Source organism: Gekko japonicus, unplaced genomic scaffold (assembly GCF_001447785.1).
Source record: "Gekko japonicus isolate JY-2015 unplaced genomic scaffold, Gekko_japonicus_V1.1 scaffold2001, whole genome shotgun sequence".
In the NCBI taxonomy this organism is placed as follows: Eukaryota; Metazoa; Chordata; class Lepidosauria; order Squamata; family Gekkonidae; genus Gekko; species Gekko japonicus.
In genome coordinates, this window is record NW_015167595.1 from 193,870 (window position 1) to 205,624 (window position 11,755).

At 41.6% G+C, this 11,755-nt stretch overlaps 1 protein-coding gene across 1 annotated transcript in view; it reads left to right on the forward strand.

The window, feature by feature from the left end:
- Window positions 1–11,654, forward strand: part of ADA (adenosine deaminase) — a 41,260-nt gene extending 29,606 nt beyond the window's left edge. The window contains exons 7-11 of the mRNA XM_015413975.1: window positions 1,246–1,317; window positions 4,653–4,754; window positions 6,132–6,199; window positions 6,931–7,060; window positions 9,081–11,654. Of these exons, the coding sequence (XP_015269461.1) occupies window positions 1,246–1,317; window positions 4,653–4,754; window positions 6,132–6,199; window positions 6,931–7,060; window positions 9,081–9,185 (477 nt within the window). The 3' untranslated portion in view covers window positions 9,186–11,654. The remainder of the gene's footprint in view (window positions 1–1,245; window positions 1,318–4,652; window positions 4,755–6,131; window positions 6,200–6,930; window positions 7,061–9,080) is intronic.
- Window positions 11,655–11,755: the final 101 nt, after the last annotated feature.

The window sequence follows — 11,755 nt, forward strand, 5'->3', positions numbered from 1 at the left end:
GGGAGAAAGTACCTCTTTTCCCTACCTGCTCTATCCCATGCATAATCTTATAAACCTCAATCATGTCACCCCTCAGTTGTCGTTTCTCCACGCTAAAGAGCCCTAAGCGCTTTAACCTTTCCTCATAGGGAAAGTGTTCCAACCCTTTTATCATTCGAGTTGGCCTTTTCTGCACTTTTTCCAAAGCTATAATATCCTTTTTAAGGTGTGGTGACCAGAACTGCACACAGTATTCCAAATGAGGTCGCACCATTGATTTATATAGGGGCATTATGATATTGGCTGATCTGTTTTCAATACCCTTCCTAATAATCCCCAGCATAGCATTGGGCTTTTTTATTGCAGTCACACACTGTCTCAACATTTTCAGTGAGTTATCTACTACAACTCCAAGATCTCTCTCTTGGTCAGTCTCTGCCAGTTCAGACCCCATCAATGTGTATTTATATTTAGGATTTTTGGCTCCAATGTTCATCACCTTGCACTTGGCCACAATTATTCCTATGTCTGTCAGTAAAGGAGAATCTTCGTCACAGTGTGTTAGAACGCATGAAAGTGAGTGTGGGACTAGAAGATGAGGGATTGGAGCTACAAGTTCTAGGCTTAATGGGAGACTCCAGATCTCAGTGTTGCTCTCTATTATACATCCAGCGTGAAGCCCTGTGACTGTTTAGATTGCTTCATATTAGTGTCACAACTATAAAGCCTCCTATTATAACTCCTTATCAAGTCATTCCTTAATCGGAGTAGTTTTGCTCATTGACCTTTGTCAGCTTCTAGATATGCGAATGGTATCAATTGATGAAGTAGCATATTCTTGGCACTTGGCGGACCATTTGTGTCAATATGCATGCATCCAGTTGTATATATGATATAGGAATCATGCATGTCTTTTGGGTGGGGGATTCATTAATTGTCAGTTGGTCAGTCAACTTGTTCCTGTACCAAGCAGTTTCCTAAGTTTCCTCCCTGAAAGTGGCTTTTTATGAATAACAGCTATTGGTTTTGGGGTGCTTTTTCCCTCCTCCAGCCCTGCTGAAATTGCAAGAGATTGGCATCTGTAACTTTGCATTATATTTTTATAATACAGTTGCTTTCACTCTTTGGGAGAGAGAGCACCCCTGTAGCCAAGTAGTTAAGATAGCAAATACTGTCCCGTAGAAACCTGTTTTCTTCTGACATTTGCCACTTGCTGCCATTTACAATCCTCTGATGGTGTGGCCTTCTATTTTTTGTTTTATCCAGGAAGCTGAAAGATGTGGCATTCATCGGACTGTTCATGCTGGTGAAGCTGGACCACCCCAGGTCATCAAAGAGGTAAAAACTGCACCACAAAACTCTGAAAATAGATCTAACTGAAAATGCCATAAGATTACATCCAAGGTATATCAAATTATAGCAGTTTTCTTCCCCAATGGAAACTGCTAACATCCATTAGAATGCTGAGAATGCTAATTAAAAAGAACACCAGTTTCTAGTCAATCTGTCTATAAAATAAGAGGTTTAAAAAAGAAAACCGTAGCTCGGGCTCTGAGCAGCCCAAGCAGAATTGCACTTGAAGAAGGCAAATTCCCTGCCTCCCCCTCCCTCTCTGCAGCTTTCTGTGTCCCCCTAAAATGTGGCACTGCAGTTCAGTGGATTCCCCAGGAATAGAGTGGGGGGCAAAGTGGGAGTCTGCAGCAGGAGAGAGGAAATCAGCAAAAATCAACCTTCCTTCTGCAAATGAAAACTCTGTTCTGTTGGGGGGAACTGTTGTTGCATCAACAGAACAGCACCCTGGGATCCAAGCTTGTGCCTGTTTGTTCTCTGTAACGTCAGGTCTCAGGGTCTGATTGGAGAGTCGTCTTCGTTTTCACATCTCCCTGTTCTCTTTCTTGGAGTTCTTTTCCCAGCTGTGCTTACTGATAACCCTTAATCCCCACCTCCATTCCTGTCCCATTCTGTGAATGCAGTTTCTAACAAAGACATACCTATTAGAAACTTTGAGTCAGAATCCAAAACGGTATTGTAAAGTACTGGGTTTGCCGCATGTAGACTCTGACTACGACATGCATTCAGACGCGTTTATCGTATACGTCACACACAAGACTGAAAAACTGGCCCTGCAAGGGCCAACTATATACACTCCACCCTGCACACCCAGGGTCCCATTGGAGGGTTTGAATTTCCCGCCAGAGGGCCTATTGGTGGACACAAGGTGGTCTAGGATCCCAGGTCCCCTTTGTGTTTAGGAACCAAGGTCCTTACTTTCGCCGCGGACCCCTGGTGGTGGTCCGCATACATAACGGGTATGCACAGGGTTTTTTTTAGTTTCCCTCTTTCTAGTGGCATTCTTTCTCCAAGCCTCTTCCAAAACACTCTTCCTCTTACTTTCCTGAATGTCAGGGGATGCTTTTGGAGCAGTATTCCATTAAGGTGAGAAGGGCTGCTGAGAAAAAACTGGCAAACTCTCAGGGAGTGTGCAGACATGATTTATGCATTTGTTGAGGCCTTTCCACTACAAAGCTGGGAATTATTGGGGGGGGGGATGCAAACATAGACCTTACGGAAATGATGGTTGTTCTTATAGACAGTATTATATTTTGGACTGGAAGTTGACAGCACTAGCATGCTAAGGAGACAATATGTATTAATGGCTTAACTTCCTCTGCTTGGAGCAAGATTTCATAATTTGATGGAAGTCTTGCACTAAACTGTTGTCATTGCAAAATCAGTCTCAACAGGCATTGTAATTATTTAGTTTTTTTTAGCTTGAAATTTTATATGCCATCTCCCTGGAGGCCTGCTGGAGACAGTTCAAAATATTACAAAAATTAAATCATAGAAACAGTGTAAGAAATTATTAATAATAAAAAGCCAGGGGCATAAAAACATCCAGCAGCCTAAAATGATATTCATAAAACTGTTCTTAGACTGGAAGCAGACCATTAAAACAGTTTTAAAGATGGGAACCATACAGTTAAAAGTCTGGGTCAAAAGAAATGTTTTCACCTGATATCTAAAGGGTGCCCTGGCCTGGATAGCCCGATTGCATCGGACCTTGAGATCTTGGAAGCTAAGTAGGGTTTGGCCTGGCTAGTACTTGGATAGGAGACTGCCAAGGAATACCAGGGTCGTGATGCAGAGGCAAGCAATGGCAAACCACCTCTGGAAGTCTCCTGACTTGAAAACCCTACGGTGTTGCCATAAGTCAGTTGTGACTTAATGGCTACAGCTATAACAAATCTAAAGTAGGTGCCAGGTGAATTTCAAGGGGGAGGGCATTCCTAGGGCAAGGTGCCACCACAGAAAAAGCCCTCTCTCTCTGGTCACCATTGAACTCGCCTCTGTAGGTGGGAGCACAGAAAGCAGGGCTGGAAGGCTGAAGAGGAGATGGCCCTTTGAGTACCCTGGCCCCAAGGCTTTTTTGTTCTTGGCAAGTCACAGCTGATTGATGGTGACTTTGTAGGGTTTTCAAGGCAAAAGATGTTCAGAGGTGGTTTGCCATTGCCTGCCTCTGCATTGTTGTCTTTTCTAGTGAGTCTTGTCTTCTGTGACCAAAGTCTGATAGCCTCAGTTTAGCCATTGTAGCTTCTAGGGAGTATTCAGGCTTGAAATAATCTAGAACCTACTTACTTTTCTTTTTGGTTGTCCATGGTATCCATAAAACCCTCCATTCTTCCCATCAGCTTTCTTCATTATCCCGTACATAGTAATGAGGAATACTGTGGTATAAATTGTCTTGATCTTGGTTGCCAGCAACACATCCTTACACTTAAGGATCTTTTCTCGTTCCTTCATGGCTGCCCTCAATCTCCTTCTGATTTCTTGGTGGTAGTCTCACTTTTGGTTGATGATTGAACCGAGGAATACAAAATCTTTTAACAATTTAAGTTTCTTCATTGTCAGCCTTAAAAGTTGTGTGATTCCTCTGTAGTCATTACTTTTGTCTTCTTGATGTTCAGTTGTAATCCTGCTTCAGGGCTTTTTGCTTTAACCTTCATCAGTAGCCATTTCAGGTGTTCACTGTTTTCTGCCAGTAATGTGATGTCATCTGCATATCCCAGATTTCTACCAGTTTTCACTCTGTCTTCATCTAAACCTAATCTGTCTTTCCTTATGGTATGTTCTGCTTTATAGATGCTGTAATATATCCAGTCAGACCGCGTGGCTGGCTAGGGCTCCACGCGGTCAAGCACAAACGTTGAGCTTTGCTCTTAGAGACAATAGACTATGCGGATCCTAGCCCGCACCAATCAGGGTGCTAGGTCCCGGCCGAGAGCCTATGGAACTCTCGGCCCCTGTAAATAACCTATTGGGAAGTGGGGGTGGGGTGTTATGGGTGGCGGTTTCACAGGGAATATAAGCCAGCCTGCGAGCCGGCAAAAGCTGTTTTGTTCCTGATCGAATAAAGTACGCTTTGCTGAAATCACTCTCCGTCTGCATACTTTTCAGATGCCCATGCCTGTACTGTGACTAATAGAACAGTATGGTTTTCATAAATATTACATAGTTTGAGTAATACCACCTATGTTTGATTTGATGTTCACAGATGTAGCTTTTGTGTTAACTTCTTGTGGCAGAATAAGTCTCTCAGAGGGGGGTGAAGGACACTGCCTGCTCAGAGTAACATAATCAATAAACACCCGGTTGGTTTGTTTTGTGTCTTCTAGGCAATCCACATCTTAAAGGCAGAGCGTATAGGTCATGGCTACCATGTCTTGGAAGATGACTCTCTCTATAAGCAGCTGTTGAAACAAAACATGCATTTTGAGGTAATATCTTACAGGGTGGCATCTCTGTAGACAGACTATATGTATACAAAAACAGTTCCCAGTAGAGTTATATTGTAGCACAATGCCCTGGATAGATTATCATAGTTTTTTCTGACAGTGGAGAAGATCTTGTTCTGTATTGCTGAGAAATTTTGGCTTTATTTGAAAACAAACTCCTTGGTATTTCATTCCGGCTACATATCAGCTATGCAAGGAGATATGCACAATACAACTCTGATGCCTCATTTATTTATTTATTTATTTATTTTAATATTATTTATACCCCGCCCTCCCCGCATTTGCGGGCTCAGGGCGGCTTACAGCAGTATGGCACTCAGTGCGATAAAACAACAATAAAACAATTTAAAACACTTAATACATGGGCCACGCCCAAGGATCCCGCGTGACTCAACCCTCTCTCCCTATTGCACAACCCCAGGGGAGGTTACTGTGGCTTCCTGATGTTATTTGCCACATTTTCCTCAAACATGCAATAAGCATATTGTCCTAAATATGAAGGATCTCCATTCTTTTGAATATAGAAAAGCAGGTAGTGCTGATATCTCTGTGCATTTACTTGGGAGTGGGGGGCATTGCTAAGCAAGATTAAGGCTTAAACCGTTTATTCAGACAGGAAGTGCCCAATGCTCCCTCTAAGCTGTGGAGTCTTGTGAGCAAAAGTTCTACTTTTTGAGCTACTGGCATTAAAGTTGTGAGCGAGCGATTTGGCTGCTGCATAAATTAGTTTGCTCTGGAGCCATGCTTCCTGAGCTAAGACAAAAATGTGTGAGCCAGAGGCTATAAAACTGTGAGCTAGCTCACATTAACTCAGTTTAGAGAGAACACTGAAAGTGCCATATGTCATTCTCCTTCTTCCCCTTTCCACCTGAGAAATTCTAGATAAACTCTGAAAGAATTGGCTTAAAACGTTGGGGCAGCTATACAAAGAACATATCCTGATGTGTGACCTTCTCTTTGGCACACTCACCTCACAGTTGACTGCAGAGTCTGTGCTGCTGCAGGAGTGGCTTTGGTGTGGTGTCCTTTCTCCCCAAATAATTCTTGAATAGGCACAATTGATCCCATTTGGCAAGCCTGTGGGAGCCAATTGTGCATGTACTGCCTAATCCTGTTTTCATAGCTGTGTTGGAATGACTGTGATGACGATGCTCACAATTTTATACATCATGGTGCCTTGACAAATGCCCTCTTCCATGGGTAAGGAAGAGAGGTTGGTATATTTGGAAAGGATGAATGTTAGGAGTTATAAATGAGAGAATTGTCTTCAGCAAAGTTATAAGCTGCTTTATAAGGGCAGAGTCGTGTCCTCAAAGTGGACTTTGACTTTGATTTTTTTTTAACATGGCCAACATACAGGTATGCCCTTGGTCTAGTTATCTCACTGGAGCATGTAAAAACAGCTTTGCTGATCATCCTGTAGTGAGGTAAGTTGTTGAATTCCTTATATTTTCTATATAGTGCCAGAATTGTGTAGTGGTTAGTGTCTAGAATCTAGGGTGACCCAGGTTCAAATGGCCCATCTGCTGTGGAAGCTTGCTGAGTGACCTAGGGCCACTAACTCTCTCTCAGCCTAACCTACTTCACCGGGTTATTGTGAGAATAAAATGGAGAAAGGGAGAATGATGTTGTAAGCTGTTTTTGGTTCCCACCGGGGATTAAAGCAGGGTATAAATATCTAAAATAAAAGCATCTTGCATTCCACTTATTTATATTTGCATTATTGTTCAATAACATGAAGCAAAGTGTACCTAGTCATCTCAATATGTCTTGATTTTTTCCCCCTTGACTGCTGAAATGGATTAAGTAATACAGAGAAATGCGGCTCCATATATTTGGGGGGGGGGGAGAATAAAATATATTTTTGTTCCTATCCGGTCTTTGTCATTGAGAGCCATTGGACTTAAGCCCCAAATTGCTGTGTCTGTCTTAGCTGTCTTGCTCCTGATTTTGCTTTGAAGCATTCCCTGAGGTTTTAGCTATCTGTTCTTATAAAAAAGAAAAGGAACATGCAGTTATGCACTTCATCCTATAGCTTGGTGGAAATTGTGTAGCTAGATACGAATATGCAAACAACTCAAAATATTTTTACTTTGTGGAAAAATACAGGGTGTAAGTCTGCTTTAAAACTGTCCCAGTTTCAATTCTGATTTTCCAGGTTTATGAAGGATGGTGCAAATTATTCCTTGAACACGGATGACCCACTCATTTTTAACTCCACAATTCACACAGACTACAAAATAGCAAAGGACTCCATGGGCTTCACTGAGCAGGAATTCCAGAGGGTGGTAAGTAGGTTTGAGCTTGTTCCCCTTGGAACGGTTATTCCCGGGGTTACAGGACCTGTGCAGAATAATAGCCACACTAGTTTAAGAGTCTGTAGTAGGGAAGGGAAGGGAAGGGAAAGGGGTGAAATTGTTCCCCTTCTTCCTTCTCTATCTGTGGAGCTCCATTCATGCAAGAGACTGGAGGGAACATTTTTGCCCCCTCCAACCTGCAGCCCTTTGACGTTTGTGGCTATTATGCCATGTGGATCCACAACCTAGGGAGAATTCCCCAAATGTCAAAACTGGCTGGAAGGGGAAGGCAGAAGGATCTGTGACCATCAGTGCCTTAAGCTGATGGCTTCTGGTTTTAATTGTATTGTTTGTTTTAAATTTCCGTTTGTCACTCGCTTTAGGTATCCGTGGCAAAGGGGAAAAAAAGGAGGCTTAAATAAATGCTTTCACCATCAACCCCTAAATTTAAATGTAAGAGTATTCCTCCTTTAAAATGATGTAACCAGGAAGTGGAATCCTTACTAGAGATAGGGCATGGGATGATGTGCATCAGTTTCTCATGTGGTTTTCAAGGACAAAAAGCACAGAAATGTACTAAGGCAGATGGTGAAAAACTGTACAAAACGTGATAGCTTCTTACATAATTGTATACCCACTGTCTTAACAGTCTGCAACATCTGCAGCGTACATCAATGGTTGCCTCTTTACTGTCCCCATGCCTTCGGATGTCTGAGTACAGATGTGGGGTAGCTCTCATTGTGGGAGCAGGTAATACCCTAGTCATGTAGCTGTCCTGAGTGTTGTAATAACTTGTAACTCGGCAATCTCCTGTTCTAGTGTTTCTGAAGTTACTTTGCAATAAAACAGCTACTTTGAGGTCCCCCATTGAATGCCTTGAAAGGTTGAAGTGTTTTCCTACAGGTTTCCCAGTTTTGTGATTCTTGATGTCAGATTTGTATCCATTAATCCTTTGTTAGTCTTAGAGGTCATTTGAAAAGGCCTCTCTGGAAGAATGGAAGATCTGACCCCAAGACTTCCACCACCACCAAGGCCTTTCTACAGCAGGAAAATGGAGCTGAATGAGTGGAGACATGGAAATTCACTGGCTCAGTCCTTGAATTATTGACTTTTACTGGGTTGGATCAGTGCAAGGATTACGTGAAATCCATGTAAAGATTCCTGATCCTTCCAGCTTTCGTTCCACCCAGCAGCGATTTCTGATTCTTTAGCTGTTTTATAGCGAAGGAACTTCAGAAACACTAGAACAGGAGATTGCTGAGTTACAAGTTATCACAACACTAAGGACACTGGAACCCCCAGGGCTTAACAGAGACATTGATTTCTTATCTCAGTACACATACTAACATCATACAGTTCTCACATTTGTTTGTTAACTTTAGTACACTGTATGCTAATTTGCTCCTATTCACAGGTCTTACCAATCGCCTTTATCCAGTCTTAGCTATATTTACTGCTCAGTTGCTTATGCAAATTGACTCTAATTGGCTGTTCCTGGCAACATTCTCCTTACCCCATTACCTATATGTAAAGGTTGGTGACTTCTGTTTCAGTGTATCTGAGGAAGTGTGCATGCACACAAAAGCTTATACCCAGAATAAAACTTTGTTGGTCTTAAAAGGTGCCACTGAACTCAGACTTTGATCAGATGCTTCTTTAATATAGTAGTGTTAGTATTGCCCTTCCACTAATAAGTTTTAGAGATTTAATGCCATGCAAGTTCTGGCAGTTAAAGAATTCCATTTTTCTCTTTAAAAGAACACTTCACCATGACCTAAGGAGCCTTGTTCTCGGACCTTAAAAATCTGTTTCTAAAGGCTATTGCTTTCCTTTAAAACAACAAAAAGGGTGAAAATATAGACTTAGAAACAGCACAGTTATACATTATTTCAACTCTGTTTGTGTGCTTCAGTAGCTCATGGAGGCTTTGTGCCTGCAGAAATACTAGTGCAAGTTGATACTTTCTGGAATAAAGTCACGTTTAGCTTGCATGTTCTTTTTCTGTTTGCAGAACATAAATGCAGCCAAGTCTAGCTTCTTGCCAGAGCAGGAGAAGAAGGAGCTTCTCTCCAAGCTGTATAGTGCCTATGGGATACTGAAAAGCACAGAGTTCTAATCCCTTCTGTGGCAGCCTCTCATGACCTCTTCACAACAGCTCTTGCGCTAGCTGGAGACATCTCTCTGCTTCTTGGAAGAAAACGCACAAACTTAGTATTACAATCTTGTTTACTGTCGGTATCCGCAAAGTGGTACATGCACTATGTACACAGAACAGTATTCCTATGTTGTTTGCATCATATCTACTTATAGGACCCAAATCCCATAGCCTGGATGGCTGCTGTCTAGGCTACTAGCCACTATATTTTGACTGACATATAGGTTTGTTCATTTTTTAGATTGGGGACAGTCTTTATTTTTCTGGGAACTAAACTTTCAAAAGAGGGACTGTGGCTTGTGGTGCATACTTCATCTCACTTTCCACTTTGGTAAAGAGATTTTTACAAGTTTCTTCTTTTGTGTGTGTGTGTGTTGATTCATTGACCTTTTTAACCTGAGGTGACAGAGGGACAAAGGTGTGTGCATATATTGAAAACCAAACATCTGCCTTGAGAACAATTTCCTTCCCCTAGTCTTGGAGAGAAATTTCTAATTGGTCTGTGTTCTGTGTGCCCCTATATGTGCAAGACAGGGATGTCAACAACTGATTTTTATGTAGAGATTTGTCATCTGTTGGTGATAAAAAAAAACTGATGAAAATGGATGTCACTTCACCCTCAGTTGTTTAACTGTTGTGAGTCTGATTGTTCTCAGCCTTAATGCCACCCAACACTTTTTTAAAATTTTACTTAATTCAGTAGAGCTATAATCTAATAATGGCAACTTTTATCCAAAGAGAGCTATGTGTAACTAGCAACCTGAGAAAGTGGCTGTGAATGCACCTTGTCCAAGATGTCTTAAACTAAATATGTGCAAAGAACAAAACAAAACTTTTTTAAAAAATCACCTGAGTTAACCGAAGAAGAAAACCTGTTAATTTTTATACACTTGAAGTGTCTTGTCCCCCTTCCTGTGTTACGGAAACCCTCCTGTTTAACAGCAGATTTGCCCAAGCTATGTTGTTTCCTGGCCTGCCCTTTGTTGGCAAGCTCACTCTCTGTGATGGTGCTAGAGGCATGTCTGAAGTATTGCAGGTGTTTTACAGCCCAGTGCACAATCCAGTTAAGCTAAAGCACCAGATTGTCACCGGATTTAGTTCTGTTGAATTAGTCTCTGGGACTAATTTTGCCTTACATGCAAGTACTCTGGTTTTACTGATTTAACAGCTTGAGCTGCGAGTCAGTACCTTAAAGAACATGACATAAGACTGACGCTGTTTTGTGCAGGAAGAGCAAATATGGTACAGCATAATTTCCCTCCTGTTCTCTGTGCAGCCCTGCATATAGACAGGGTCTGCCCAGTCCGTGTAGAGGAACATTCTGGGAAGCTCTGGTCGTGGCAAGGCACTAGTCCTCTTCTGTTCTTCTCTGTCCTGCCTCAAACATGTTAGACCATCAAGAGACTTCACATTTTTGGCTCTAGCTGTGATCTCTTAGGAAGTACAGATCTAATGAAGGCTGTGCAATACTGCGAGAACGCCAAGGTTCTTGCATCTTCCTTGGGGCACCTTGGGGAAAAAGCCCTCCAAGGATGCCAAAACTTCCTAACTGACTGTATAATTCTGTGGAGAACATGAAGTTATTCAGTTTCTGACAGTGCCATCATAAGCAGAGCTACAACCTTCTAAAACCACGGGCTTAGAAAGGTGTAACTCTGCTTACAATGGCACTGTTAAATGTAGTAGGTGTTCAGTACTCCAATTCACAACTCTAGGTAAGCTGAAGTAACTAGGGTTTAACCCGGTCTAGCTCTGTTCCACATCTGTGGGACTTAAATGAGCTTAAATGGCAAATGTTTGGGTTTAACTGAGCCATTGGCTGAGTTGTAATGAACTACAGTGGCAGTTTATTGTTTCATGTGGCTATAGTAAACGTGGCGTAGGAGATAGTCCAGTCACAGCTGGACTTACATTCTGTTGTGCTGATGAGGAATAATATAAAAACAGTTCTGCAACAGCGCATAGCCCCCATAAATATGAGGATGTGGCTTTTAATTATTTTATTTTGCACTTTTTAAAATGCTTGTTGGAGGAAAGTCTTAAAATATCCATAACACACACACCCCCCACAGCTTAGCAGAACTCTTTGGCTTTCAAATTTAAGGGATCTGGGAGTGGTGTGTACACACACTTCAAAAAGTGTTTCTGAACAACAACTCTGTGGACAAAAGGCCTCCAGTTTGATGTTGCCCAAGCCCTGCACTTCACAGTACTCTTGACGTTCTACATTTTATGCATATTTAGAAATATGTAGGTTAAGTTTACAATATGTCCATGTTTTTATAAAGTGTGTACTTAAAGTTAAAGCAGCTATCATGACTCAGAGGGCTAGAAACGCTGGTATTACAACACTTCAGACACCAAAATCTGCCTCTGATTAGCGTCTCTGACATTGTCTTATGTTAGATGAGTTATGATAGAAAAATGTCAGCCAGTGAGTAATGGCTTATATTACTGATAGGAAAAAGTTTTATTTTTAAATATATATATATATATCCAAGTATAAATATACAGAAATTATATATATATAT